Source organism: Tiliqua scincoides, chromosome 2, assembly GCF_035046505.1.
Source record: "Tiliqua scincoides isolate rTilSci1 chromosome 2, rTilSci1.hap2, whole genome shotgun sequence".
Taxonomy (NCBI): Eukaryota; Metazoa; Chordata; class Lepidosauria; order Squamata; family Scincidae; genus Tiliqua; species Tiliqua scincoides.
The window spans coordinates 79,818,065-79,832,550 of NC_089822.1; the positions used below are offsets into that span (position 1 = coordinate 79,818,065).

The 14,486-nt window shown below is 39.5% G+C and overlaps 1 protein-coding gene across 3 annotated transcripts in view; it reads left to right on the forward strand.

Annotated features, from left to right (window-relative positions):
• CNTLN (centlein) overlaps window positions 1-14,486 on the forward strand; it is a 248,268-nt gene that overhangs the window by 134,182 nt on the left and 99,600 nt on the right. For all 3 annotated transcript variants that reach the window (XM_066615164.1, XM_066615162.1, XM_066615163.1), the window contains 3 exons: window positions 996-1,096; window positions 4,043-4,134; window positions 10,852-11,393. In XM_066615164.1, coding sequence (XP_066471261.1) covers window positions 996-1,096; window positions 4,043-4,134; window positions 10,852-11,393 — 735 coding nt within the window. The remainder of the gene's footprint in view (window positions 1-995; window positions 1,097-4,042; window positions 4,135-10,851; window positions 11,394-14,486) is intronic.

Sequence of the window (14,486 nt, forward strand, 5' to 3'; positions counted from 1 at the left end):
AAGAGGTTGAAAAGCACCGGTCCCAGGACAGATCCTTGGGGCACACCGCTTTTCACCTCTCTCCATTGTGAAAATTGCCCATTTACACCCTCTCTCTGCTTCCTGGCCTCCAACCAGTTCTCATTCCATGAGAGGACCTGTCCTCTAATTCCCTTTATCAGTCCATTTCTACTGGATGCAGTATGATGCAATCCAGGTGACGAGGGACAAGAGTGCCAAGACCGGGTGATTTTCCTGTTTCCAAGCAGAGTTTAAAAGGCAGGAAGAAGACTGAAGCAAGCCCAAAAGCTAGATAGTAGCCTTCAGTGGTTCAATGTAGTGAAGAAGGGCAAGAGAGCTAGAACCACTTTCCCAGGAGAGAGGGGTAGGTGGCAAGGTGGCCCATGAAGTATGACTGCCCAGCCTGTGCTGGCACAACAGCTTCAGTTGTACTCGGAGAGAAGTGGGGAAGCAGTCTGTAAAGGAAGAGGAGGATACCAGTCCTGGCTGCCAGCTTGATATGGTGGCCTTTGGATTGTGGCTGGAATGGGGGGGGGTAGCTTAACACAGCACCCATGAATCAAATAGACCCAGGATAGGAAGTGAAATGAGATGCAGGACCCAACTTTTTTCCAATTGAGTTTTGTATTCTTTTGTGGGGTCTGCTCGTCAAGGAACCATCATTTGTGACTTGATGGCATTGATAACTTATCCTTGGTCCTAAATGGGTCTTTCTGTTTTTCTTCCGCCTTGCTGAGGGTGCAGCTGCTAGCTTAGCAGGCCCATGGCTTAATTAGCATAGCTCCTTCACTGAATTTGTCCATGACAGCTGGACAGCAGCTGATGAGAACAGCTAGGGTTGAGGACCCTTTATTTGTTCCAGGTGATCAAACGATCAAATGTGCTGTGCTTTAATATGCTTTTGTTCAATTCATATTTTTGTACTATATGCCCATAACTGTATTTTTTTCATTCTTACTTTACTTTTTCATTCTTACTTTATGTATCTTTTCTAGACTGAATTTAGAAGAAGAACTGGATCAGATGAAAGTACGTGTATCTATGGATAAAGCTACAATACAAGAACTGAACATGTGTCTGCAGCAAGAAAGAGAAGGTAACCTCCATTTGGACATCATGCCAGTGTTGTCCTAACCCCAATTTAGAACCCTAAATCTGATTTGCATCTGCTGTTCTGTTCCCCCCCCCTTCGGGCTCCCCACACTCAACATTATAAGTTCATTGCTGTTACCATTGTATACCATTTCCATGGTTACCATTGCAGTTTCTGGAGGCAGAACAAAGGCCAGAATGTGGTTGCTGGGGCTTGGCAGTTTGTTTCTGTTGGGCTGCTGCTTCAGCGACTGCACTGGCTGTGAGTTTGTTTCCAGGCCCAATTCAAGATACTGGTCTTGACTGACAAAGCCCTAATTGACCTGGGACCTTCAGGATTGCCTACTACCATAAAGTCCAGTTGGTTCCCTTATGTTTTCTGGTAGGGCTATGCTAAGAGTTCCACCGCCATCTGAGGTAAAGGGGATGACTGTAAGAAACAAGACTTACACTGTTGTGTCAACACACCTCTGGGACATGCTTCCAGAGAATTTTCAATCTCCCCTCCAAATGGAGCAGTTCCAAAGAGGTTTAAAAGCATTTCTATTTCACCTAGCTTTGGGGGCCAGGGGCTTACTGTTGTGTTATGTATGCATTTTTAATGTATTTTTGAATTTATATATGTTTGATGTTGTTGTAAGCTGCCTTGTTTGCCCTTTGGAGAGAAAGGTGGGAAATAAATCTGTGTATCTCATTTCCATCACCTATCCACAAACAAGACACACTGATCCTTTTACATAAGGCTAAATGCACAGTTTAGGATTTCTTCAAATTGAAGGTTGTAGACTATGTGAGTAATGAATTTGTGGCTAGCTGCATCTTTTTCTTAGGTTTGTCTGCGGTGTATAGCATACCTGTCACTGGAATGGGGTGGGGGACAATAACTGATAGTAATATTATCGTGTCTTGGGCATTAATTTATTTTGAAGTGGTTGCTTTTAACTACCATTATAATGTTTAGAATGAGCTTCACATAGTTTTGCATGGGAGCAAGGAACATTTTTACAAGTGTGTAGCTCTTTCTAAGTTGTTGCATTCTGAATTCTTTATATTCTAGATCACTGGGAAATAAGTCACTTTTGATATCAGTTTGTATAAGATATACAATGCCTTAGGTACAGTTATGATTCATATACCTAATCATGTTGTAAGATTAATGTTGGATCCTTTGATCAGTTTATTATTTATTTTTTCTGTTAAAAATCCCTTAAAAGTAAATGTTGTAAAAGCTACAGCTGACATTCAAATGAGTGAATTTTTAGAAAAAGATGAAAAGCATCTATGTATTACCTTGCATGTTACTTAAAGGAAGTGGAAAATGTATGCAGTACCACTGTGTTGAGGGACTATGTTTGGAACTAACATGGGAGCTAAGAAATTAATATCAAGGTAAAGGTACATATTCCCCAGTTGCACAGTTTTACTCTTTTCTGCTTTTATTATCTTTAGGGTAGTGCTCCATTTATTTCATGAATGCAGAAGTTTTAATTGGCCATGACATGTTCCAAAGACAAAAGAAAGGTCTAATTCACTCTAACAAACTTGTTAGTCACTGTTTATGCCAAGAGGATTGCTAACCTACAGAGAGTAGCATGCTTTTCTCCTATTTTTGCTTTGTTTGTGAATTGAAAATTTTTAACTGACCCGCCGTGTCCACTTGCAGTTTTGAATGATGCTTCTAAAGCAAACCTTTACCCCATGTTGCAGATATCATTCCCTAAGGAGGCATGTCTTGCTTAGCTTAAAAGAATATTTTTACAGCATTTGAGCAGTTTCTGCTACAATCCATTTCTTTTAGATAATGTTTTTTAATATCTGATTTGCAATGAAAGCACAGCTCTTGTCTGGTTCTCACATGCATATAGATCACTCAGTTCCTTTACATTTATTTAACATATACTTAAATAGCAACTAAATGTCTAAGCTGACTTTGTCGAAAAGCAGGGGATTAACAGTTTTCTCTGTATAACATCTGTGATGACCCATTCACACGTACAAGTCATGTGTACTGATCCACATGGTAAGCTATTAGTGTGAGTGGTTCCCAAAGTGGACCTGGCAGTTTCCAGCAGGTAGTAACAAACCACGCTGAAGAAATTGGGTTGGAATGATGTGACAAAAATGTCTTGAACCACTCCACGCACCTGCTTACCACATGCAGCTGTGGTTGTGTTTTCAGGTGGTTGCCTTGCTGAAGATGACAGCTAGGACAGTATGTAACCCTTTCTGTAAACAATGAAAAGTACATTTTGTAAACAATGAACAGTACATTTTAGAAACAAGTATTGAGGTTTCCAAGTTTTGGTTTGGAGTGGGGAGGAGAAGCTGCCAAAGAATGCTGTCAAGTGTGTAGATGTTCTTCAGAGTATGTGTAGAGTCTTGGGTCATCAGTTGGTTGCTGGAGTTTCTAATTGCTATGAATCTCCAACATTACAGTGGAATGACATGTGTGACTTATTCTGTAAAGTACTTGACCTTTCACCTTACAAGAAAGGAGTTTAAAGTTCCGTCCACCCTAATTCTGTTACTGCTTGCTTTGTTCACCAATCACTCTGATCCTCCTGGCAGGGGATAAGACCCAGAGAACAAAACTGCTAGTGACTGTGTAGATAAAAAGACAGCAAATTCGCCTTTTAAGACACAGAGGGAATTGTCTATAAAAGAATGAAGACAGGAATAAAAGTACAGCATCTTTAACCTGCAGATCTATTGTACCTTTGAAAGACTTGTACCAGGGGAAAAAACACTGTGATGCTACAAAGATTAATAATTATATACAACAAAAGTTTGAAAAGGGGTCAACCTTTTGAGACTGACCAAATGGCTTGACAAGAAAATAGACTACATTATTCATAATTGGGAAACTAATGAACCCATTTCTTTAAAATGCCTTAATATTGTTTTACTAGGTTATTAGGTGTCACAGTGTATTATTTATTCTCCCTACCAGAACTGCTTTACAGACTTGGTGAAGAGGATGGGGTCAGGAACAGTACTCCAAAGAAGAATGTGAAAGAAATATCAGCTGAGACATTACAGAAGGTACCCTAATCTGTAAGATATTGAGCCCAGCAAGTTAAATCTCAATTTCAGTGTAAGGCATCATACGTTAAAAGACAGAACTGATGAATGTAAGCCATGTGTTCTTTTTTTAATTACCTCCCATAATTCAAAAAAACCCTTACTGCCAAAATAGTGTCAGAAATCAATGCTCATGGAAAATATATATATAGATGTCTCTTGTAGGGTCAGAGAAAATTAAAAATGTATTTAAAGAGGCAGTCAAGAGAAAAAAATCTAGAAATTATCTAGAAGTAAATAGAAGCATATCTTTATTTTCCATAGCTTTACTAACAATTCTTTTGTTTTTGAGCTTACTTCCCTTTGCCTGTGTGTAGTATAAGGCATAAAAAGGACACACCTGATAGGTTTTTAAAGGTTGGCAGACTTAATCATTTCAAATATTTGTTGTGAACAAATATGGGTAACTTCTCCACTTAACAGTCACACTGGCTTAATTCCTGTATAAAATGTTTAATTTCCAAACTATGTGCTGGAATATATCAGTGTGCCACATGAGAATTGCATGAGTGTCACAAAAGGTAAATCTGGCTTCTGAGAAACCAACATACACATACTTTATTATTATTATTATTATTATTAGTAGTAGTAGTAGTAGTAGTAGAGAATGAAGAAGCCATAGTGCTCTGGGATTTTAGAATACAAACCAACAGACATCTGCCACACAACACACCAGACATAGCCATCATTGACAAGAAGGACAAGAAATTCTGGATAGCAGACATTGCAATACTTGGCGACAGTAGAATAGACTATAAAGAACTGGAGAAAATCACCAAGTATAAAGACCTGCAAATAGAAATTGAAAGACTGTGGCACAGGAAAGCAAGAGTAATCCCAGTTGTCATGGGGGCCTTGGGTGCTATCCTAAAACACCTGGAGAAAGGGGGCCAAGTTAACACTCAGTGAAGTAGCAGAGAACCTTGGAGGGCTCCTGGGGGAACTGCTAAATAGATGTGTTTTCCAAGGACCTCAACAATGAGATACTCTTCGTTGCCAAGAAGAAGGAACAAAGGCTGAGAGCTTGAACAGGGCAGTCTCTTGAAACGGCGGTTTCAGAGATATTTCCCCGATTGCTCTGTGCTGAATCACATCGCATCCCGGATGCCATCTTCGGAGATGATTCAGACAGCTGAGGACTCCCCCCCCCCATGGCCTAGAGAAAACATGAAAGCGAACAAAGCCTTTAACTGTGAGTAACCAGTTCATTAAAAGGCTGGATTTAAAAAGCCCCTGCTGGAGAAGTTTTTTTCTTCTTCTTATTTGTAACAAGGATGATTGGAAGAAAAGAGATAAAGGATCACCCGGTTGGAATGGTATGCATGGAAAAGAAATTAACAATCTTTAAAGTATGGAACAATTTTCACTTTCGTTTTTGCCGCAAAAGGCTTGACTCAGGCCTCAACAATTAAAGGTATACTAACTTAATTTGACAGTGTTATTAACTTGAATTGGATTACTGACCCACCCCTTTTGGATATAAAAACTTAAAGACTATCTTTGACAAGCAGGGATGCAAAACAATAAGAATTGGATGACTCTAACTGTGGGAATCGGCTTGATTTGATACTGATAAGAATATCAAAAAATTTAAAGGATGTTAGCGAAAGCCAGACCTCATTAATGGATATGTTGTGAGAATTCAGAAATGAACTGAAGCAAGAGGTTGGAAAACTATCTGAACAAATGAGGCAAATAAACTCCTCCCTGACAAACAGACAAACAAAGAAAAGTCTGGATGGGATGGAAAAAAGAATGGACCAAATGTCAGATGAAACTAAAGAATTGGAGATTTTTGTAATGGGACAGGAGATGGAAAAAGCAGCATTTATTATTAGAACACAGAATTTTCAGGAAGAAAAAAGAGGGAATTCTCAGAGAAAGAGAGCGCGTCCTTTCAAGAAGAAGAATTTTTGGATTAAATTCAAAAAGAATAAAATGGAGAAAACGGAAGAAGAAAAGAGAGGGATCAAGAAATATAGGGGAGTTAAGGGGAAGAAGAAGGAGTGGAAGGAGCACTGGGAGGAGCAAGAAGGAAAATATCAACAAGACAGAGAACAAAGAAAATACTAAGAGGAAGGGAAAATGGCTGAAGAATGTGGAAAAATTTTTTGTAGATATTAATGGTTTGAATTCTCCTCAGAAGTGAGGAGTATTCCATTAATTATGTCAAATCAAGTAGATGTAAATGAAAACAAAGTTGGAACACAAATATTAAGATAATTAAAGTGGTATTAAGATAATTAAAGCAGTATCTTCTAAAGAGAATTTATATCAATTGTTTTATAGATGATATTTAATGCCAGAGAAAGTAGCAAAAATGCACCTTGGGTCATCAAATAATTGTTAGATACTCAAAGAGAATGAGGGAATCCTTTATTATATGTGGTGGTTATGTGGAAAGTAAAGAAATGTTGGAAAATGAAATATATTGTTACAAGAGATATTGAATTGTGTAGTACCATTCAAACCGGAAATATTCCTCTTAAATGTGATATCAGAAATTGAAGACCAATATAAGAAACATTTTATTGTACATATCAGTATAGCAGTAAGAATATTTTATGTGCAAAATTTGAAGCCTTTTTATGATTGGATAAATAATTTTAGTTAAACAATTGTGATTGTTTAGTTAAATCATTAATTAGTATAATGACAAATATGATAATTTTTGTATCAATGATTTTTTTTCCAGCCGTTGTTGATTTCTTTTTTGGATTAAGACATGTTGTAATCTATGGCCAATATCCTCATGTGTAACTTATGTAGTCCCAGCCCTAAGTTTAACCCATTTTCCTTACTTAAGTTTAACCCATTTTCCTCTGTAATAAATAAATAAACTTTGCACACTAAAACACCTGGAAAAGCACTTAACACCATCAGGATGAGCACAAGCACCATCAGTCAGTTAACAAGGTCCACCTTACTAGGAAGGACTCAATAGGTGTTCTTCCTTGGGAAGGACTTGATAGGTGGGTATATACAAAATTCAGACAAAAAACAACATGATGGGGTGAAATAAATATATTATAATTAATTCTCACTTTCCACTCAGTTGCTCTATGAGTCACTGCTCCAATCAGCTCTCCACTGGGTCAAGTATTCCTCTGTATTGGTTAAATGATGACAGCCCAATCCTATGTGCACATTATGCTGCTGGTATGCATGTTCTTCTGACATAACACACTTTGCAGCTGTAGCAAACATCACACTTCTGGAGTTCATGGCCTGGCCAGCACTGCATGCAGTGGCTGGGTCAATGTGAAGACTGTTTGTGGACGCCTGCCTCACTGAGGTTGGGAGGGTGAGGTGGGCAAAAGGGGGAGGTGGAGGGTGGGGTAGAGGGCAGTTCAAGCTGGTTTGGCGGCAGCAATGCCCACTGAATCCTAACCCCCTTCCTGGGCCTGATCCGACTTTGTGGGTCAACACTGGGGTCCAAGTTGACCTATGGTGGCAGCTGGGGCTTACCCGCTGGCAAGGGAACAAATGTTTCCTTTCTCTGAGGAGGCCTCAAAGTGCTGAAACTCTAGGATTGTGTCACAAAGGGGGCTGCAGAGACTGGCATGCACTTACCAGTCCCTGCTGCAGCCTCCCTGGGGTGCAGGGAGCCCTGCACGACCCTCCGCAGGGCTCCCCATACTTCAGAAAGTGAAAGCGGAGCAATTGTCCTGCACTTCTGGTTTGCAATTGCAAACTGGAGGTGGAGCACAATTACTCCACTTTCACTTTCTGAAGGATGGGAAGCCCTGCGGACGGTTGCTCAGGGCCCTCCACACCCCTGGGAGGCTGCAGCAGGGACTGGTAAGTGCATGCCAGTCCCTGCAGCCCCCTTCGTGACACAATCCTGGGGATCATGTTGCTGAATTCCTCCCATCCCCATTGCCTTCCCCGCTCCCCCACAAGGACTTACTCCCTGCGGGTTTGAGAACCACTGGTTTAAGTAAACATTTTTTTAATGTAGAAAAGGCCTGCCTCAGTTACCAGGATTAATTGAACAGTAGTCTTCACATTTTAAAATGTGCAGTAACAAAACTGTTTGGATTACATCACATTTTCAACTATTTTTAGTTTTCCCAAGTAGTTTAGTTTGTTAACAGCTGTTCAGTTAAGAGACTGCATTTTACCATATGCTTTGTTTACTCCAAAATATATCTTTAAAAGAAATGTACTGCTTTATTATTCCTGACTATTTATCAGAGTTACTTAAATGGAAGTTTTAGAAGTATATTTAAATGGAACATGCAAGACCTTGTTACTTAATGTCAATATAGCTATGTCCATTTATCTTATATTTGTGAATTAGCTTGTAGGAAGTTCAGTAATTTACAGCAGATGATGTGATTGCATATACTTCTAACACTTGCCATATGGTCAGGTAATGAAGGCTGTCATCTCATTATTACTGAATGACAAACATCATGTTAAAATAATAACACAGAACAGGAAATGCTCACATTCATTTATCTTAAGGTAGAGTGAGTAATTGAAATAATTTGAGCGCTACAGTAGAGGATGTCACACCTATCATCTCTGTTTCAGACTAATTTTGTTTGCCAGGTACGCTATAATTTGTATCTCTGTGGATATAAGGTGTTATCATGAGACCTTAGGGTATAAACCTGGAAGACATTTATTGTTTCCTTTCAACTACTATAAATGATTTAGCCCTCCACTAAATAAAGAAGAATCTCTTTTGTAAAACTCAAAGGCAACAAGCAGCTTACGCAGGAAGGTTTTATGACAGAGGCTAATTTGAAGTAAGTAACTGTCAGACAAGTCCTTAACCTACACTAGTATAGAGACTACTAACCATGGCATCAGCACCATTCATACTGCCTGGGAAGTGATGCCCTCTTAAGTTCCTCAACTGTAAGTGGCTGTATTGTGATGGATCATGAACTGTATAGCTAAGAGGCACACCCTTGCAAAATACTTGAATGTTTGACCTAATATACATACAATTAACTTGTTACAAGTTTTTGGTGCGTACAAAAGCAATTGCAAACAATCTAGAGCAGCCATTTTCAATCTTTTTCATCTCACAACACACTAACAAGGTGCTAAAATTTAAGGACACACCATGTCTTTTGGCAATTGACACGGCGCACCATTCTGCTGTGGGGAAGGGTCGCATCCCCCAATGGCCCTACTAATAAATAACCCTCTCCCAAACTCCTGCAGCACACCTGTAAACCGTTCGTGGCACACCAATGTGCCATGGCCACTGGTTGAAAATCAGTGATCTAGAGCTTGGTGTTCAATGTGAACTTCCAAAACTGCTGTAACTCTGTCAATCTTTGAGAATTTTCTGAAATGCAGTCATATTGTACCCCTTATCAAATTTTTCAAAATTTTATACTGATAGGATGAATGATCTTGATCTATTTGACTAATAGAATTTACAGTCTTTATAATATAACATTGAAGAAGTCACTTGCACAGTTGTATCATATACCATTCATACCGATTCAGTCCTTTGTTTTGCCTGGTTTACGGCATAATAACCAAATTTAAAAGTTCACATTTCTTGCAAATTTTGATCCTTTAAATGTGATTGATAAGCATTTCTATAGGAGTATATGACAGGTCTGTTCCGATGAACCATCTTAATATCCTGTGTTTAATTTTGTATAAATGTTGTACTTCCCAGGCTTTGCTCTTTAAGAGCTGGATTTTTTTTCTGAAAACCAAACTGTTGTGGACAGGGAATGAGCTGCTCAGAAGCCATGAGCAAGCACCACATTGCAAACATGTGCCAAATAGCCAATTTGATGATAAAGTGTGCGGACTTTATCCAGATTTCTACTTATCACCCACCACATGCACATTTTTCATGTGGGAGTGTTTTTGTCTCCTCTCTGTTTCATAAAAACCTACTGTGTCCTGAATTCAAGATTTCTGCTACATTACCAAGTTCTGGGGGTGAACTGTACAATTAACACTCTCTTTTATATCAAATGCTTACTGACTTTAGTTAACCAATTTAATTTATAAAGCATCAATATCAAAATCACTGAAATTATAATTTACTGAGAAAAGTGTGACTTGAGGTCTTCAATCCTGTGCACACGTACCTGGAAGTAAGTTCCACTGAACTTAGTGGGACAATTCTGAACACACACACACATAAGATTGTTCTGTCAATGTCTATAACAGTGATTTTCAACCTTTTTCATCTTGCGGCACACTGGCAAGGCACTAAAATGGTCAAGGCACACCATCAGCTTTTTGACAATTGACAAGGCACACTGTGCTGTCAATGGAGGCTCACATCCCCTAATGGTCCTATTGATAAATGACCCTCTCCCAAATTCCCACAGCACACCTGGGGACCATTCGTGGCACACCAGTGTGCTACGGCACAGTGGTTGAAAATGGCTGGTCTAGAATGTCTTGCTTAAGTCTTTCACCACACTTGTACTTTTATGTCACTTTGAGGCTTAAAGGTAACTTCCTTTACCATCTGCCCTTTGCTCAACAGATGTATTATTGCAGTTCAGATGCATTCATTCACACTGCCTTGGAATTATTTTTCAATTAGGTACTTTAAATAGCTTTTGTCCTTGTGCTGGATGTAATTTTGTTTTCATAAAGTGCGTAGGATATTATGACATAATGAATACAGTGGCAGCTATTTTAAAGGTTAAAATTGAGTCTGTTTTTTGCTATTGTGCGTAGGTTTCTGAGTTGGAAAGGAGGCTGAAGAGTTTTGAGAAAGAATCACAGAAGCTGAGGGAAGTTAATAAAGAGTTAACCAAGGATAAAAATGATTTGAAAGCATCTCTTAAGCAACACAGAGAAGAAGGAGAGACCAGAGAGAAAGAGCTGGAGAAGCTACTGAAAAAGATCACAGAAATAAAGAAGGACAAAGCAGAGCTTCAGTTAATGATAGATGGACTGGAGAGAGAGGTCACCTCTCTGAAGAGACAAGTGGCAGAAGCAAACACATTGAGAAATGACAATGAGGATCTGCTGAGTCAAGTGAAGCAATTGCAGAGTTCACTGGACCAGGCAAGGATAGTGGGCTCTATAGCCGCTGCAGAAGTGACTTGTGGCCGATGTAGATGTAAGAGCACAAGCGCCAAAGTTAAGCTGAAAACAGGGAAGAAAAAGAGTGTAGTGGAACATCACCAGTCTTTTCTCAATAAGTCCATCAAGGTTATGAGCAGCATGTTTGAGAACTTCAGTAAGGACGGCTGGGAGGATATGAGTGAAAGCAGGTACAGCTCTCATTAACTTAGCTCTGTAGAGGGGACACTGTGCATATGTAAAGTACTAGCAAATAGAGATTGAATTTCAACTACTGTCGATTTGGTATTCAGAAAAAATACTGTCAGAGCCTTTGAAATATCTTGGGAGGTCTTGTTCTGAGTTTATTGACTGAAATTTGCATGCAAAATTAGCCACAACTGCATGAGTATTTGAATAGGTGCCAGGAAACCCAAAAGAAGGCAATGCTTGATTTCTTCCAGTGATGCTATTTTCATGCAGTCATGAGGCTTGAAATTGACAGTTTGGCAGGTTGATTTAATTTGCTGGCCCTTTGCATATTCACCACTGACAGCTAAGGATTCCCAGGCAAGCCTACAAAGTCGGTTTAGTTGTCTTGTGACATGCCGACCCGGGAGGAGAAACATTTTTTCCCCTTAATTTAGTTAGATAAATTTTGAATGACCCATTTCAGCTTGCTACCAGATGTCTACAAGCTGTTTAACATCCCTTAATTTAAGGACCATCTACGTTAATTATTTCATGTATGTTTTATGTTCAGTCATTGTACTAACTTTAATTGAATGATGGTCGAAAATTAGTTCTGTAAAGGTAAGTATAACTGCATAGACTGTGGCAAAGTCCTCGATGAACGCTATTGCTAAGACTCAAATGATGCCATTTTAGAAAGTTTCCATTGATCGTAAGAGGCCAGAAAGCATGAGCATCCTCTGCTTCCCCATTCACTTCATTTTACACATCATGCAGGCATTACCCACCTTTCAGACCATACCCACTGTGATTTAGAATAATGTGCACATTCATTCAATGATTTCCAGATTTCCTAAGAGGATATAGTTCACGTGTGTAAAAATTTTTTATTCATGTTGTAAAATTTAACCAGTTTGTAGGATTTATCTGCATTTTATTCAGGCTGTGTTGTATAGTGCCATAAATTTAAGAATTAGGTGAATTCAGGTTGTACAATGTCCACAATACATGGACTTACTATTCATATTATCCACCCCAACTTGGATAATTAACAGAAACATGGTTAGCTGAGGCGCTCTGACAATAAACATTTTTTTCCCAGCTAGTGTGATCATTGATTGTCCTATGCAAAAAATAATGAAAGTCCCTTCATCAACAATGTGTGCAGATTTATAAGGTTTTTTGTGGAATTAAAGTTATCCTTTAATCCTGACAATACAATTCTATGTATGCCTACTCAGAAGTGAGTCCCACTGAATTCAGTGGGACTTTCTTCTGCATACCTGTGTTTAAGATTGCAGTCTGAGTGTAGTTTGTTAGCCTGTGAAATTTCACAGCACATACAGTCACTGAGTAGTTTTTTCAGATTCTGCTGGGGAAATACACGTAGCAATATATCTTCAATGGAGAACCATTGATCAAGTAAGTTGATATATATCAGAAATGCTGACATTCATGTGATTATATGAAGCTGCTTTATACTAAGTCAGACTATTGGATCTTCAAGCTCAGTATTGTCTACGCTGACCAGCAATGGTTCTTTAGTGTTTCAAACAGGAATTTTTTTCATTGTCCTACCTGGAGTCTTCTGCTTGCAAAGCATATGGTCTTCAATTGAGCTCACAGCGCATCCCTAGAGGTTTCTTGTTTCCCTAGTATGTAGCCCCATACTGAAGTAGGAGTCCATAGCAGAAACCTCCATGCAGTACCCAGCTTCCCAAAGCAAGGCCAATCTGACACATCAGGAGGCATGCGTAAGATTAGGTATTCATGGTCAGTGTCTGTGTCCTGCAGTGCCTCCCCCGCTGTAATCTATTGCCTGTCACAGCTAATCAACCTTGTAGGCAGATGTGTGAGAGAGGCAAGTGCCTCAGATGAGGCCATATAATATGAAGCCATAATGGAGCAATATTCAGCAATGGCTGATAGCACTCATAGTCAAACTGCCATGTTGCTCCAGTCCTTGAGATTCTTTCACTATTAAAATAGAGGCAAAGAGGCAAAGAAGGAAGGCCCGTAGCCAGGGAGACAGACCAGGGACAGATTGCACTTGCTCCCAGTGTGGAAGGGATTGTCACTCCCAAATCAGCCTTTTCAGCCACACTGGACGCTGTTCCAGAACCACCATTCAGAGCGCGATTCCATAGTCTTTCGAGACTGAAGGTTGCCAACAACAACTGTTCATATAGTTTCAGACAAAAAATGAAATTCCACTGTTAACTTCTTAAAGCATATTTGCATGGGAGTTTTTCATGTGTTTGGTTCAGTGCCTTAGCATGTAACCGAAAATAGATTGGAAGAAAATGATAGCCTGGCCAGATGTTACTTTTTCTGGCAGTCACGGTGTTAATAGTGAGAGAGTCTCAGGTTTGTGCACACTCTTCCCTGGCCCCTGTTTTAGTGTATAGAAGTAACTTTTGGACTAGACCTGGTACATTTACTTGTGTCTTGGATTGAAAGGAGGCATGGATTGCATGATCATGGAGTGCAGCCAGGTTAAAATGAGACATTCTAGAAACTTGATTTAGTATAGGAGAATAGGCACACATGCAAGCCCAATATTTTGACTATTAACCATCTTTCTAGAAAAAATAACTTTGACTAGATCTTATAAATATACTGCTTTTCTATCACAAGGGCATTACCTTGTGATAGGGTCCAACACTTCCCCTGCTCTGCTGTGCAGATTACTAGGGGAATGAGCAAAAGTGATGCCTTGTGGCCATTTGGCCTGAAATACACTACATTCGTGCTTTCAGAATACGAAATTTCCCAGGCACACATGTCCTCAAACGACCAGCTAAAGATGACTTCAGCTTGAAGAGTTTTGCCAAAACTGGCTTCCATGTGCCAGATTCTTTCAGTGAACTGAAAACAAACTGGATATTGTTGTTTTCATATGTATCAATACTTATGTGACTGTGGGTGCAATCCTAACCCACTTTCCAGCACCGACATAAGGGCAATGCCGCTCCTAGGTAATGAAATAAACATTCCCTTACATTGAGGAGGCCTCGGTGAGTGCCCCCCAACTGTAGGATGCTGCACACTTCCCATTGGCACTGCTATACCAGTGCTGGAAAGTAGGTTAGGATTTGGGCCTTTAATATTAT